General features: G+C 41.9%; 1 protein-coding gene across 3 annotated transcripts in view; it reads right to left on the reverse strand.

Annotated features, from left to right (window-relative positions):
• Positions 1 to 3588: 3588 nt before the first annotated feature.
• MAPK13 (mitogen-activated protein kinase 13) overlaps positions 3589 to 15301 on the reverse strand; it is a 38954-nt gene continuing 27241 nt past the window's right edge. For 2 of the 3 annotated variants that reach the window (XM_060231532.1, XM_060231531.1), the window contains 4 exons: positions 13963 to 14042; positions 12746 to 12824; positions 8003 to 8179; positions 3589 to 3901 (listed from right to left, as the gene is read on the reverse strand). In XM_060231532.1, the coding sequence (XP_060087515.1) occupies positions 3822 to 3901; positions 8003 to 8179; positions 12746 to 12824; positions 13963 to 14042 (416 nt within the window). In that variant the 3' untranslated portion in view covers positions 3589 to 3821. The remainder of the gene's footprint in view (positions 3902 to 8002; positions 8180 to 12745; positions 12825 to 13962; positions 14043 to 15301) is intronic. The other variant, XR_009555061.1, reaches the window with a different exon arrangement.

The following is a 15301-nucleotide window of genomic DNA, read 5'->3' on the forward strand; positions in this document are numbered from 1 at the left end:
TGAAGCATCTGAGGAAACTAACAAAGCCCAAAATGTTGCCAACTCATGAAGATTTAGGACTACCATCCTCAAAACTGGGGACAGCAGGATTCCGGTCTGCTCTAGTGTGTTCTGTGCACTTTCTATCTACAGGCAAGGCTTTCTAAAGGCATCTTCCATTGCCTTGGGGTATTCCTTCTCATCTGTGTCACAGGCTGACCAGCTATTTTCTGGATAGCAACCACTTCAAATGCTGTGAGATCCTCTTGCTTTTGGCAGCAACTAGGATTTTCCTTTACTTTCCTGTTTCTTTGTAGCTTCTAATGACAAAGAAAGGGATAAAGTGCTATGCTGGTTATGGAAATCAGGCATGTTCATTTAGGAAAGTGAATTTTCATAAGCAGTATACATAATCTGGGTACCATGCAAATTGCACTGCCCTGACTTTGGACTTTGAAACCTTGTCTTTGTTTATTTATGACTCATTAGAATTCATGACACTACAATCCTTACCCTCTGTTTTCACCAAAAGATGCAAGTTAAAGGGAGCTGTGTCATCTGCTCAGTTCTTCAGTACATCTGTTTGCATTTATTTTAGATTTTTTTCCCTTCACAATCCCAAGCTTAGAACATGTTCCAAATATATAACAGTTTAACAAAGTTACTAACTGATATTTAATAGTTGCAATCATTCTGCTCTTTTTTTCCTTACAAGTATCTGTCATCAATAATCATAAAGCTTCTTATTTTCTTTAAAAGTATTTATTATCAGAACGTTCTGCAAACCTGATAAAAATCTCAGGTTTATAGAATCTGAAATCTAAAATAAAAATAAAAATTGGGGAATTTAGAAATGATAGAAGCAGCATCTGTAGCTTTAAGAAGCAAATGCCCACAATGGCCATTGCTTAGACAACTATAGCAGTATTGCCTGTCTTCCCTTGAGCTGCAGTCAGACAAGCATTTTGATCTGATGTCATTGCTGTTCCCTTCCGGATTTAAAGTGCACAATCAAATACATGGCTGGTACATGGGAATAGGCGAGGTAGGCAGCCACCTGGGGCACCACCTTGGCTATGGGATGCCACTGGGCACCCCCTCCTGCACCCTGCCACTCTCGGTTCCCTGGGTCACAAACCTTGGTGGGACAGCGCATCAGTGTGTGCTCTCCTTGAAGGCGAAAGCAGCCTGGTGGGGCATCAGTGCATTCTCCTCCAAACTCAGCTTTCCTTGCAAGGGAAGCCAGGCTTGGAGGAGAATGTCTGCGCAGTATGTTCCCGGAGGCACTCTGAGACTGCCTCCGAGAGTGCAGGTATGGCTTGCCTACAGCGCCCACTCAGCCCTCTTGGGACTGCTTGAGAAGGCTGAATGGGGGCTGTGGGAGAACCCCAACTATGCAGTGTTCTCTAAGTACTCCAAGATTGCATCTTGGACTACCCCTGAGAGCGCATTGTGCAGGCATGTCTCACCCAAAGCCTGCATAGTCCTCTCCTGCCACGCCTGCCCTCCCCGCAGGCAGGGGTTTGGTGGTGGGGCAGGCCCCAGGGAGGTGCAGGGCAGGTGCTGGCTTGGGGCACCCAAGAGCCTAGTACTGGGCCTCATCAGACAGCAACATCTGCCTCCAGTTCCCCAGTCTCTGGCACCCCATTCTGACTTGTCTTTGAATTAGAGCTGACAGCAGGGGAAGTCCGGTCTTTACAGATGTCAGCACTTTCACCCCACATTTCCAGATGTCTGAACTCCCCTGCAGTTGGGCAGTCTGAACTCCCCTGAATTCCAGGCAGTTGGGAAGTGTGAACCTTCTGTTCTGCTGTTTTAAATGAAACACCAGATAGCTGTGCGCAGATAAGCAGATCTTCACCCCAGGGTTTTGAATCACCCCTTATGCGTTTCTGCACCCAACACTGTCAGGATTGGAAGCTCCTGGGGGAGTTGTTTTTGAGTGACAGTTCCCCCACCAAAACCCCCTCTTGTTTCTTGGAGTTGGAAAGCCATGGAAATAGTCCCTAGTTAGGTGCCCATATTGGCTAGCAACTCCCCTACCCATGCAAACTATGTTAGTAGAAAAAGGTTTGCTCTTTGAGAGCATTCCATGATTTGACACAAGAGTGAATGTACTGAAGTCAGTGGAGCTACTCTCATATAAATCTGTGTTATGCTCAAATCCCCCCCCCCCTTTCCAAGGAAGAGAGGCAATGCGAAAGAGGCTGAGAGGGGCCACAGCACTTGGTGGAGGCATTGCGGAGCTGTTAAAAAGGAGCCAGAGCTTCGGATATGTTTATGTGCATGCATGAAAGACAAACAAAAAGGATAGGATGCCACAGCACTCTGAACTGTCAACCACAGAGTGAGCACATGATGAGGTGAGTTAATGGTAGCATGTTTGGACAAACCTCTCTGGAACAAGTGAGGTGACTCCTGCAAGACCTTGCAAATTTCCCACTATGCAACCAAGTCATGTCTGGCCAGCACCACACAACTGGGCCCTGCCTGATGACTGGCACCATGTAATTCAGTTCAAGTTTTCCCAGGAAGAGGCTGGGGGGTGGGGAGAGAAGGAAAAGCTGAAGTCAGAAGCCAAATGAAAGTAAGCTGACTGGTGAGTGGGAAGGAGAGAAGGAAACAGGAAAACGGAAGAGGCTATGGCAGTTTTCAGGGAAGAGAAATAATAAGCAATGGGGAAGTTATTGTTGGTACCTCATTTACTGTGTATAATTTCCACATTAATCCAATGGTTGCCTATAAAATGCTGCTTTTCTGTCAGCTTCTGCACATGTGGGAGCTAGTTGTCATCCTATTTCTAGTCTGCTTGATAAGACCATGTGGGAGCTAGTTGTCATCCTATTTCTAGTCTGCTTGATAAGACCTGGTTGATGTTTCCCCCCCATATTTATGAGGTTGTTGCATGAGTGTGAAATGAATCCCCCAAGTTCTGCTGATGCACATAGAACTGAGTGGGATTTTGCCACTCCCCTATCTTTACCTGCCGCATCCTATCCCTCCCTGCATATGACTTGTAAGGTGTTCATGGTAAAGTTGTACTGTGCTGAGTTACTGTGCTGGTACAATATCTCTCCCCTCCCCAAGGGTGATGAAAGACTTTTCAATATTGAACTAGCAACAAGTACCATTATATATAATCAGACCCACTTTTTGGCCTGTCCTATAAGACCACAATCTGTGCCCACATACCATCTAGAATAGTCATAATGTAGTTCACACTTGCAAAGTATTTTATTTCAGGGAACTTTTAGATAAACAAACTACCTTTATATCTGTGCTTTAAAAATATAATCTGTTCCTAAGTGTGGTCAGGCAAATGAATACTGAGTGATCCAAAATCAAAGATCACTTTAAAGTCTGAAAGACTTTGTCCCTGTTCTTTGGGACTCCCTTTTATCTGTAAGCAAAATTGTTGCTTTGTTATTACATTTTATTTTATTCCTACAAATAACTCCTGTATTATGCATTTTAGCATGCAAGAATCTTAATCTTTCTGATTTTTTCTCTCAAGAAGGCTGGAGAAGACTGTGGAAGCTGCATCAGAGCTTTTGAAAACAAGTATCAGCTACAATATGTATACAAAATGAAGAAACCATGAGGCCACAATTCTATCACAAAAAGCTTTAATGAGAAGCGTATTCATTATTGGCACTGAAAGATGTTCCTGGTACAGTTCTGGCTTACACATGAGGGTTGAACTCTCCTTATGTGCTCACTGTCCTTATGTTTCCCACATTGTAGACCTTTTCATGCTAGTAAATATCTGTCGCTTGCTGGGTTCAAGACACTGATTAACATTCATTGATGGAAAGGGTGTCTCACACTGGACATGCCCAAGCCTACAACGTCATACCACTTCTCCTCTTGGAGTCTTTCCTTGCAATTGGGCTGAATGACAGTATTTCACTGAAAGTATGTCCTTGAAAGAGAAGCAAATTACATGAATGTAGTAGTGTCCAGCTGCACATATGGAATGCTTTACTTTTAATTAGCGCATGACATTGTAACATGACATTGAAGGATTCTAAAGAGAAAGTGACTATAACAAAAAGTCAGATGGATGCCAACTCTTTTATGGTTCATACCCTTTCATAAATCCTGAAAACTGTAGAATTATGCATTTCACAATTCTGTTTCTATAAAAGCGGGGGGTGGGGGACATTCTTGTAGTTTTGTGATGCTTTCTTTTAAGGATTAAAAAGTCACAGGGGGAACTGGAGGGAGCTGCACCTCAAAATGCACCTGCAGAGCAACTGGTGGAAAATTCGATTGCTTGTGCCGGGGTGGGGTGGGGGAACAGAAACCTGGGGGCAGAGCAACACTAGTGAGAAATCAATATCATTTAAGTCTGATTCTCAAGTACTTATAAAGTAACTAAAAAGAAGAGTAGGATTTATATCCTGCTATTCACTCAGAGTCTTAAAGGTAAAGGTAGTCCCCTGTGCAAGCACCAGTCATTTCCGACTCTGGGGTGACATTGCTTTCACAACATTTTCATGGCAGGCTTTTTTTACAGGGTGGTTTGCCATTGCCTTCCCCAGTCATCTACACTTGCCCCTGCCACCCCAGCAAGCTGGGTACTCACTTTACCGCCCTCAGAAGGATGGAAGGCTGAGTCAACCTGGAGCTGGCTACTTGAACCAGCTTCTGCTGGGATTGAACTCAGGTCATGAGCAGAGGGCTCCGACTGCAGTACTGCAGCTTTACCACTCTGCGCCATGGGCTTTACCACTCAGAGTCTTAGAGTGGCTTATAATCTCCTTCTCTTCCTCTCCATGCAACAAATACCCTTTGAGGTAGGTGGGGCTGAGAGAGTTCTAAGAGAACAGCTCTTGAGAGAACTATGACTGACCCAAGGTCACCTAGCTGGCTGCATGTGGAAGAGTGGGGAATCAAACCTGGTTCTCCAGATTAGAGTCCACTGCTCTAAACCACTACACCAAACTGGCCCTCTTTAGACAAGGCTCTCTTTAGACAAGGGTAATTGCAAAATTTATACAAATGAAAGCATTGGGCATACAAACTAATTTAGACTATAATTTCATGCCAACTTTCTAAGAAGTCTGAAACAAGGAAAGAAAATGGAAGTGGTGCCAAGGATATAGTGGCTGATGGGCATGGGGGGGTGCTTTGTGGAAGGCAATAAACAAAAATAGATTTCCAAGATCAGTAGAAGGAGCAAAATGATAGTGGAAATCAAAACAAAAGAAAGCAATATAGTACATTCCAGAGATAGCCATTTTAGTCTGTCACAGTAAAAAAAAAAAAAAAAAAGGATTCTTGTGGCATGTTAAAGATTAAGCAGTAAATATTTGTTTGTTCATGAAAGGTCCACCCCGGCTAGTTGCTATGCTGACATGCACTCTCTCTCCTCCCCTCAATGGGGAGCATGATTGGAGTTTTTCTGTTTACGGAAACCTTGAATTAAATTCCAATTTGCCATGATGTCTGAATGCAAGAGTCTGGACAAAATGGAGTTTGATTCTGCACCACAAGGCAGGATGAAGCCAGGGTTGTGCTTTCACAAACAAGTCTGAGGTGTAACAAATTTTAGCAAGCTGATTCCCTGAAACTCAGACATATGGGAATAGGTCTTCTGGCCTATGCTGCTTGTAATGATAGGAATGAGCAGGCCTCAGATTCAGGAGGAGCTCACAGGAACACAGCTCCTGAACCTTTCTAAGAGTTCCACCTCCTCCTTTCCACCTTGTCCATTGAATAGTAGGTGCAACTGCATAACAATCCTGGATGAGCTCCACCACCTATTTTTCTACAAAATGACCCCTGGGAAGGAGTCTAATGCAGGTTGTGAATTCACAAGTCTGGCTTTCTGAATTCATTAGAAGAGTATTTGTACGAAAAAAGTACCTGCCTTTCCCTGGGGCAACTTTTTAACTCTTGCTTTATCTGCAAGAAGCAAGAGTCTGATTCTGGCAGTCTTTATGCAAAGCTATCCAGTCAAACTTACTTTTCCATGGAGCACAGTGCATAACAAGGTTACTGTATCAGCACTCAAACTAACATGGACTATAAAGAAGCCAGACAGTTAACTTCGTATCAGCAAGGGGTGAAAGGGTGAAAGAGGGGAAGGGAATTACTATAGTGTTCCTGACTCATAGTTATATCATCTGCCTTCCTGATACAATCCCAGTTCCTTCTCATCGCATCACTGATTTGCACCATTTTCAAACAAAATTTCAAAGGCTCAAAACCTTTCCTAACATGACTCTAAAACAGTACATCTCAGTATGAGAAAGCTCAAAACCTTCTCGTTACCAGGCCTGAGATGTCTACACATCTAATGGTTCACAAGGGAGAAGAGACACACCATGCACTATTAGAGGCACTGGTTATTTTATTGAAATTCTCCTTTGACTATGTGTTTCATGTTTCACAAAATCAGTGCTCATTACAGCTCAATGGTAGAGCACTGGTTTTTCATGCTTCTGATCCCAAAACTGAATCCATACTGATATTTCCACAGACACAAGGATTTCTACACAGAGAGCATGATTATCTCACATTCCCATTCCTGCAGCAGTCTGAAATGTACCCTGAAAACTTGTTCCTGGGGTTCCCTGCCCTCCAATAACAAGTCTGGGAGGATAGGGAAGGTAGGAAAACTGTGCCCTGATTAGACGTCTTTGTGTCTGCAAAAACATCTAGTCTGTATCTAAGCTCCATGTCTGATTTACAGCATTTCTAGAAACTAGCAAAGGTCACTGCCTGAGAGGGGCTGTTGGTGAAGCCATCCCAGTTTGAGCTAAATGCACCACTGATCAGAAACAGCATGCAACAGATCCTTGTACCTCCACAGACCAGAACCCACAGCTCAATTATTATGGGAAGTCTGACCCAATTGTCATAATTCTTAACTTCTTCATGCATACGCAAAAGGCTTAGGATATAAGGCTACAAAAGTAGCACAGGTAATTAATATGTTCAGAAAGCACATCCATTTAGCAGCAAAATTTCACTGAATCACATTCTCTTCTTTCAATCCCACTAGGCTTTCTAATCCCCAGGTCCCAGTGGAGGATTCCCCAGTTTTACAGGCTTCCCCCACCCCCAGCCAGCTGGCCGGTGGGGGAAGCTCCTCCCCCACAGCCACTCTGTACCTCTAGATCTTGGGCAGGACCTGCAAACAGGTCCAGTTTTAAAATGTGTGTGTGCCTTTAAATTGGAGCAGGAAGTACTTCATGGGGAAAGGTTAGCAACAGCAGACCTCTGAGAGTGCAGCCCCTCTGTTTGTTTTGCTTTCCTTTTGGACAAGTGAGTGTGTGTGTAAAAGAGTAGCGTAGCCCCTGTACTTTCCAGACCTCCTTGTGGAGGCACCAGAGACTCCTGCTTTGTTCTACTGCTTCAGACCAACACGGCTGCCCACTTGCATCAGAGACAGTTAAGCGTGTGTGTGAGTGAGAGAGAGAAAATAGGGGGAGGGGAGGGAACTCTATTATTCCCTCTGGAGACTTATTATCATAGGAAATAATGGAGAATTGTTCTGCAGGTATCTGGGGCTCTGGGGGGGGCTGTTTTTTGATGTTGAGGCACCAGATTTGCAGCATAGCATCCAGTACCTCTCCCCAAAATACCCCCCAAATTTCAAAAGAAAATTGGACCATGGGGTCCAATTCTATGAGCCCCAAAAGAAGGTGTCCCTATTCTTCATTATTTCCTATGAAGGGAAGGAATTTAAAAGATGTGTGGTCCCTTTAAATGTGATGGCCAGAACTCCCCTGCAGTTCAATTATGTTTGCACACCCTTGCTCCTGGCTCCGCCCACAATGTCTCCTGGCTCCACCCGCAAAGTCTCCTGGCTCCACCCCCAAAGTCCCCAGATATTTCTTGAATTGGACTTGGCAACCCTAAGTCCCACCCATCAAATCCTGCTCTTCCTAAAATTCAGTAACAAGTAAAATGTGCACAGAAGCAGGACCTTTTGTGTGCCTAATTTTCTAACACTGGAGTCTGATATTTGGGGTTGATTTTTGATTTACTAAAGTCATTCTGCACAACTTACTTTTCCATTCATTTATTGCAAGCTTTTCACCCTCCAGAGAATCATCATAGGAATGTTGTGCTTCTGTCTCTTCCTCAATATCTCTGAACCGGTCAAAATATGGATGGGCCAGAGCTTGTGTAGCTGTGAGACGCTTTTCCACATCTAGCTGCAACATCTTGTCAAGCAAGTCCACTGCTGCAAGATAGGAGGGGAGTACTGCTTGGTAAACGATGCAACAACTTTTTAAATATTGAGGCTGAGAAACCAAAACCAAAGAACATTGAGGCTGAGAAACCAAAACTGACTCATGGCTCTGAGGTGCTTTCCCATCTCCAGCAGTAATGTCTCATCAAGCCAGTGCAACATGGATTTCCTTATTATAGCATACTCCCTGGAAAGAGCTTAGAACAGCATAATTGGGTTTCCATACAAACTCTCACTGGGGTACTGGATAGAATGTAGGAGAGGAGAACAATATTGGCTGCTTTGGGTCCCCTTTGGGAAGGAAAGCAGCATACAAATAAGTCCCAGACATGCTTATTTCCACAAAGACAAATCAAGATGAATAGCCATGTTAGTCTCTCTGTAGAAGAGCACTAATAAAATTTGTGGCAAGGTATGAACTTTTATGAGTCACTGTCACTCCTTCAGATATCTGAAGAAGTGAACAGTGACTCATAAAAGTTCATACCCAGCCACAAATTTTGTTAGTCTTTAAAGTGATACTGAACTTGTGGTTAATTCCTGATATTGAGCTGTATCAGACCATTCCCTGATTTAGAACATCAATTAGTTTAGGTTCCAAAAAACCCCATGAAAGATAGCAAGTTGAACATCAATATCACAACTTGACAGAAGCTATTTCCATCACATTTTCCCTTTCCCAACAGCAGACTGTATCCCCTCTAATGCTACTGCTAAGGGCTGAGGAAACTTCCAGAACAGTATACCACGTGACATTAAAAGTTGCCTTTAGGAGAGTGATTTGAAAGGAATTCCTCCCTCCCTCCCTCTTCCATGAATAATATAACACTGCATTAACAGAAATAATGTACATGGAAAAGGGAAAGCAGTTTCTTCTGAGCCAGTGTGGTGTAGTAGTAAAGAGTGGTAGACTCTAATCTGGAGAACAAGGTTTGATTCCCTACCCCTCCACATGAAGCTAGCTGGGTGGCGCTGGGTTAGTCACAGTTCTCTAAGAATTCTCTCAGCCCCACCTACCCCACAGGATGTCTGTTGCGGGGAGAGAAAGGGAAGATGATTGTAAGCTGCTCTGAGACACCTTTGGGTAGTGAAAAACAGGGTATAAAAACCAGCATTGCAACCAGCATGTGCTGCATAGCATCCTGTTATGGGGAGGGGGACCTCTAACAATTTCCCCATAATTGGGTGTTGATTTGGGCTGAGAATCTACTTGAGAGTATTTTTTTAAATGGCTGATATTTTTAAAATTCATTTAAGTGTTCAGCAGCCTTGTGAATGTAGATCTTTTCTGAAAATTATGACATAGTGCATGTTCCCTCTAAGCTGCAGAGTCTTGTGAGCAAAATTCTGCTTTGTGAGCTACTGGCATTAAAGTTGTGAGCTACTGCATAAATTATTGTGCTCTGGGATCATCCTTCCTGAGCTAGGACAAAAAGGTGTGAGCTGGAAGCTAAAAATCTATGAGCTAGCTCATGCTAACTCAGCTTAGAGGGAACACAGTGTAACTGAACTGAAACAAGGTAGAGGTTGATTGCACAAATATTTTTCTGTATATGGTTAGTGCCATGTATGCAACCTTGCATAGATGTTGATGCAGTGCTATGTAATTTATGAACTTGCAGACAACAGCAGCAATTACTGTGACAGCTGGAAAAAAAATACTAGCACAGTCATGGGGATTGCTGCTGACTACACCAGTGAGCCACTGGATCACCCAGACTTGGAGTTGAATACTCAAACTATAATGACAGGAAATATTCTTGAGTCTTGTAGATTACATGATACAAATATGGCAAATAGAGAGAAACTACAAATGCAGATGTCACTAAGACAACTAAATTATACCAGGCTTGGAAACAGGACAACAGGAAACCCAAAGGTAACTAATCTGTCAAGGCTGATTCTTTGTCAGTACACTGTCTATCTCTGATTCTGGAAATGCTGAACTTATTTGCATATGCAGCCTAATGGAGAAGGAGTGGGGTGTAGGGGGGTAACGGGAGATTCATTTGCAGCTAAGTTCCAGTTGACAGTTGTATGCATGGTCTTCTTTCTAGAAAAATCCCAGCAGGAACTCATTTTCATATTAGGCCACACACCCTGACATCACCATTGTTTAGCATAGGACATTTTTTGTAGAAAAAGTCCAGCAGAAGCTCAGTTGAATATTAGGCCACACCCCCTGATGCCAAGCCAGTCGGAACGGTGTTCCTGCTCAAAAAAAGCCCTGGCTGTATGTATGAAACATTTCAGTGTCGTGGCATAAATACATAAATGGAACTTTACACTTAATCTACACATGCCACAGGCTAGAATCTTTCACTCTGATACACTATTGTTTTATTTTAATTTGCAGGGAGTTTTCAGATGGGCACATTCCAAATGCAACTGTCCTCTTGTACAGCCTGAAGAGGTACTGCCCATGATTGTACCATGCATGTGTAGGCCAAGCTGCATTCCTTCTCATATAAATAGATCTTCTAGCTTCCTTCTGTCTGTCCTGCAGCTCCCAATGCCTTAGATGTCAGGTCCAAAGAAGACCAATATATAGAAAGGACTTTTGCATGTGTTTGATTGATGAGCAATAATGCAAAAAAAAATTCACTTGCTTTGCTGTTTAACCTTTGAAAAGTTCATTAAGAGCTTCCACACTAGAAAGCCATTGTGGGCAACACTGCAGTTGAGACACTCTAGAATAAATATCATTGCTACATCATCCCTTTGTTTGTAATAATAGTACATCTCAACCTAGTGCACAGGACATGCCCATGCAGTCACTGACCATACAGGGAGTGACCCTATGACTGCTGCTGTCACTCACTGTCAGGGCCTGGGTCCAAACAGAGGAAACCCTGTGTCTTCACTAGCACCATAGGGCCACTTGGCTTAGCTTGCTGTTGGCTGCCAGTGGTTCCCTGGGGAAGTGACTCACTGGGAAAGCTCCCAGTAAGTCAAAAGGGCCAGTCCCTTGCATAGTAGCAACTAACTAGTTCAACCAGCTAAGACAAAAAAGTCATGTCAAGAATGTCCCTTTTCTCTATTCCATTGTTTGTTTTTCTATGAGATATCAGATGCTTCCAGCCTCCAGCACTAAACAGAAGAAAATCAAAGGGAAAGCAGAACAAATAACTCCTGGGCTTCAAGTTTTCAGCAAGGAAAAGAACTAATACAGAAGTAAGCTTGGCACATACAGTCCTACAGACTGAAAATGCTCAATGCCAAAGGAGACTTGGCACTAGTTATTCCTGAATTTAAAAATTCATGTGAATGCAGTTTGGCAAGTATTGCATGCTACTCCTGCAGCTGCATCCAGCTACTCCCTTTCCACAGATGTCATAACAAAGTGACAAACTTATTAAAAGCACCCATCACCCACTACACTACACAATGAAGTGCAGGAAGGAGGGTGATTTTAGTTCTGATCACTGTTAGAAGGATCCACACAGCAGGAAGAGTGCTGCACCTCAACAACAACCATCAGTCAAACCTCCCCTTACCAAGGTATAATAAGATACTTTCCATTTTAGGGGCTGTCTCCTTGCTGCTACAACTTCAAACAGTGCTGCTAGGAAAGTAAGCACTATCACATCAAGCAGTGTTTGTTACACTGAGTGGGAAGGTTCTCAAAAAAAGTTACCTCCATCACTTGGAGCAGTAATTTTGATATACAACAGGAAGTGCCACAAGATTTGACTCAAAGCAGAATTACCTTAAGTGGCAGGGCTTAAAGCTTGTTTGGCATGATAGTAGCTGTGCTGTCCATTCTGATGGTCTGGTGGACATGCAGCAGTTAGCATGGATTAATTATCACCCTGAATCTTGGCCTGAAGGCAGGGGTGCTCCTCTGAATTCAGAATGCTGAACTCCCACAAAACACTGGTCCTCAATGAGTCTCTTACCAGCCTTCAGAAGGAGCTTGGGGTGTGGCAAGGCAAGCTTCTACCTGCATTTTTCCCCTGGAATGCCATTCCAGTGAGTACTGGGAAAAGCAAACACACTAATTAAGTGTCACATTTTATAAGAACACTTAAGGTATATCTACTTGTTTGTTTTAAGGCATTTCTCCCTTATGTGTTAGCAAGGCTTTTTTTTTAAGCAGGAACACAGTTCCGGCTGGCTTGGTTTCAGGAGGTGTGGACTAATATGCAAATGAGTTCCTGCTGAACTTTTTCTTTAACTCCCCCCCCTTGTTTATTATGTTAATACTTATGCTTTGCTTCACCACAGTTTCCGATCTCTGGCTGGTTCTAGATCTGTATAAGTCAAGTGTTATTGCATTATATTTTGTATGTCCCACTCTGTTTGTACCGATTTCTATGTAATCCACCTTAAGTTCCAGCAAAAAAGGTGGACTATAAATAACATAAATAAAAACACAAAAGATATTGAATATTCTTAACTCCACAGAAGAGAGACTGCAGTGTTCTGCTACACTGTATTTTTGAAATTTTGATCCATCAACGTCAAAAAAGACAAAAATATCACATTCTGGTAAAATGACTCCTATGATGAGGAGTCTGAGGGAAATTAGTTTGAAAGGATCACAAGATTACTTACCTAAAGGATTGGCTCTAGGAAAAAGAAGAGATAAATCCATTTTTGGAATCTTGGGGAGAGTCTGTATATAGCTTTTAGCCTAAAAGAGACAAGAGTTTCAAACAGGCATACAAATGTACAACTGGAAAAATACAAGGGAAAGTATTTAAAAAGATCATCTAATACTGTGTATTCAGACTCAACATTTATTTCAGCAGCAAACAAAAAACCATATTAGGCTCTGTTGATAAACAGAACAGAATATTTTCTCCTGCCTTACTACCTCTGCCTCCCTCTTGCTATGAATTCCAGAAGCTCTCTTTCTCTTATAAATGCCGTCTGCATGCTTTTCACTCCCTCCCTTCCAAGTAATTAACACTTTCATCCTAAGCAGAGATACAACCTTCTAAGCCCATAGATGTCAATTAATGTAGAAGGGTGTATGGTGCTTAGGATGACATTGTTAGTTCCAGTTCAGATATATTATGCAGTCAAATAATGTAAGTGAATCACTTGCACAAAGAGTTTTAGTTGATAATTCACAATTCCTTTGTAGACAAGAGATCCATAAAAGAGACCACAGCCCTCAGTTTGCAAGACCTAAACAAAGCTGATAACAATAGGACGTTTTGGAGGTAATTAACTCATAGGGTCACCATAGGTGACATACCGGTAACTCCTCCATCTCACACACACCTCCCTCACGGCACAATTTTTCCTTATATTCAAATAATGTTCCAACTACATTTTAGCCTTTGCACCATATTTCCATAAATTACTGTTACATACTAATAGTGCAGTATCCTATTTTCACAGGAAATAAGTTGGTTGTACATGCAGGGAGGCTGGGCATGGCTAGGCTAGGCAGTGGCTTGGTGATACACAGGCTTTCTCCCTTTCATCCCTGCCTGCCTCTGCTCCTGATGGATGAGGAACTGGAAGACTACAGGATTTGCTATCACCTCCCTCAGCTGGAGTATTCCAGTATCCACTTAAAGTCTCCAGTAGAACTCCCATCCATTGCAATGGGACTGGATAGTATCCAAATATCCTTAGCAACACTGTGTGGTACTAAAATAAAGAATGCTGGTTGTATAGTATCACAGTGATGTAATTCTTATTTGCTAAAATTGTAGATATGTTATTAAAATTGAGAAAGGAGACATTTAACAAGGAAATATATATTTAAAAATAAATCAGTGTACATTTTTAAAATCAAACCATTGCTTTTCCCTTACTGCTTTGTCTTCTAACTTCTGGACAAACTCTTCACTAGGGCTTCCTGTCACCTTCAAGATCTGAGTCAGCTGATCTAGATCTGGCAGGCAACGTTAAGGGTTATCAACATGGGACCAAATAGGGAGCCAGTAAATGAAGTGACAAAAATCTGCAAAATCTTAGATTCTCAGTGCCAAAAAGGCTGTGTTCCACATCTATTTACTTTATCATTTCAAACAATTTTTATTAGTAACATATGGTAATATATTCAACTTCTTACATAATTAATAACTACTTTTTCCCTCTATCCCATATATTACTTTCTACCTACCCCTCCCCCCTCCCCCGCAGGTGTACTATACTTAAAACATTATTATTAAAGGTATCCTTAATTAATAAGAACCAAAATTCATATCCTCCTCCCTCTTATACTTAGTCATTATCAAAAATTGTCCAATGTCCTTTTATTTTCCACTCTTTTTCTACGTATTTTCTGAACTTCTTCCACTCCATTTTAAATACTTCTAAATCATAGTCTCGTAAGGTTCTTGTTAACTTGTCCATTTCACTCCATGTCATAACTTTTACAATGCAATCCCATTTCTCTGGTATTTTTTCTCGCTTCAACAACTGCGCATACAATGTCCTAGCAGCTGAGAGCAAGTACCAAATTAAAGTCCTATCTTCCTTTGGAAATTTTTCCATTTGTAATCCCAACAGAAAAGTCTCTGCGACTTTGTTAAATTCGTAACCCAAGATCTTAGAAATCTCTTGTTGAATCATCTGCCAATACATTTTCGCTCTTTCACAAGTCCACGACATATGGTAGAAAGAACCTTCATGTTTTCTACATTTCCAACACCTGTCCGGCATCTTATTATTCATCTTTGCCAATTTTTTAGGAATCATATACCATCTATACATCATCTTAAAACAGTTTTCTTTGATACTCTGACATGTTGAGAGTTTCATAGAATTCTTCCACAAATATCCCTATGTATCCATCTGTATTTCTTTATTTACATTAATTGCCCACTTAAATCATTTGAGATTTCACTACTTCATCTTCTGTAGACCATTTTAAAAGTAACTTATAGATTTTCGAAATTAAGTTTTAATTATCTCCAAGCAGAACTTTTTCCATTTCCGTTTGTTCTTGTCTTATTCCTTCAGTTTTAATATCACTTTGCACCAAACTCTTCATTTGTTGCATTTGAAACCAATCATACTTTTAATTCAGCTCCTCAGCAGTTTTCAACTCTATCTTACCGCTTTGTATTTTTAATAATTGATTGTATGACATCCATTTTCCTTCTCCTAGCTCAGCTGTTATTTTAATTACTTCTGCAGGCACTATCC

Source organism: Heteronotia binoei, chromosome 2, assembly GCF_032191835.1.
Source record: "Heteronotia binoei isolate CCM8104 ecotype False Entrance Well chromosome 2, APGP_CSIRO_Hbin_v1, whole genome shotgun sequence".
Taxonomy (NCBI): Eukaryota; Metazoa; Chordata; class Lepidosauria; order Squamata; family Gekkonidae; genus Heteronotia; species Heteronotia binoei.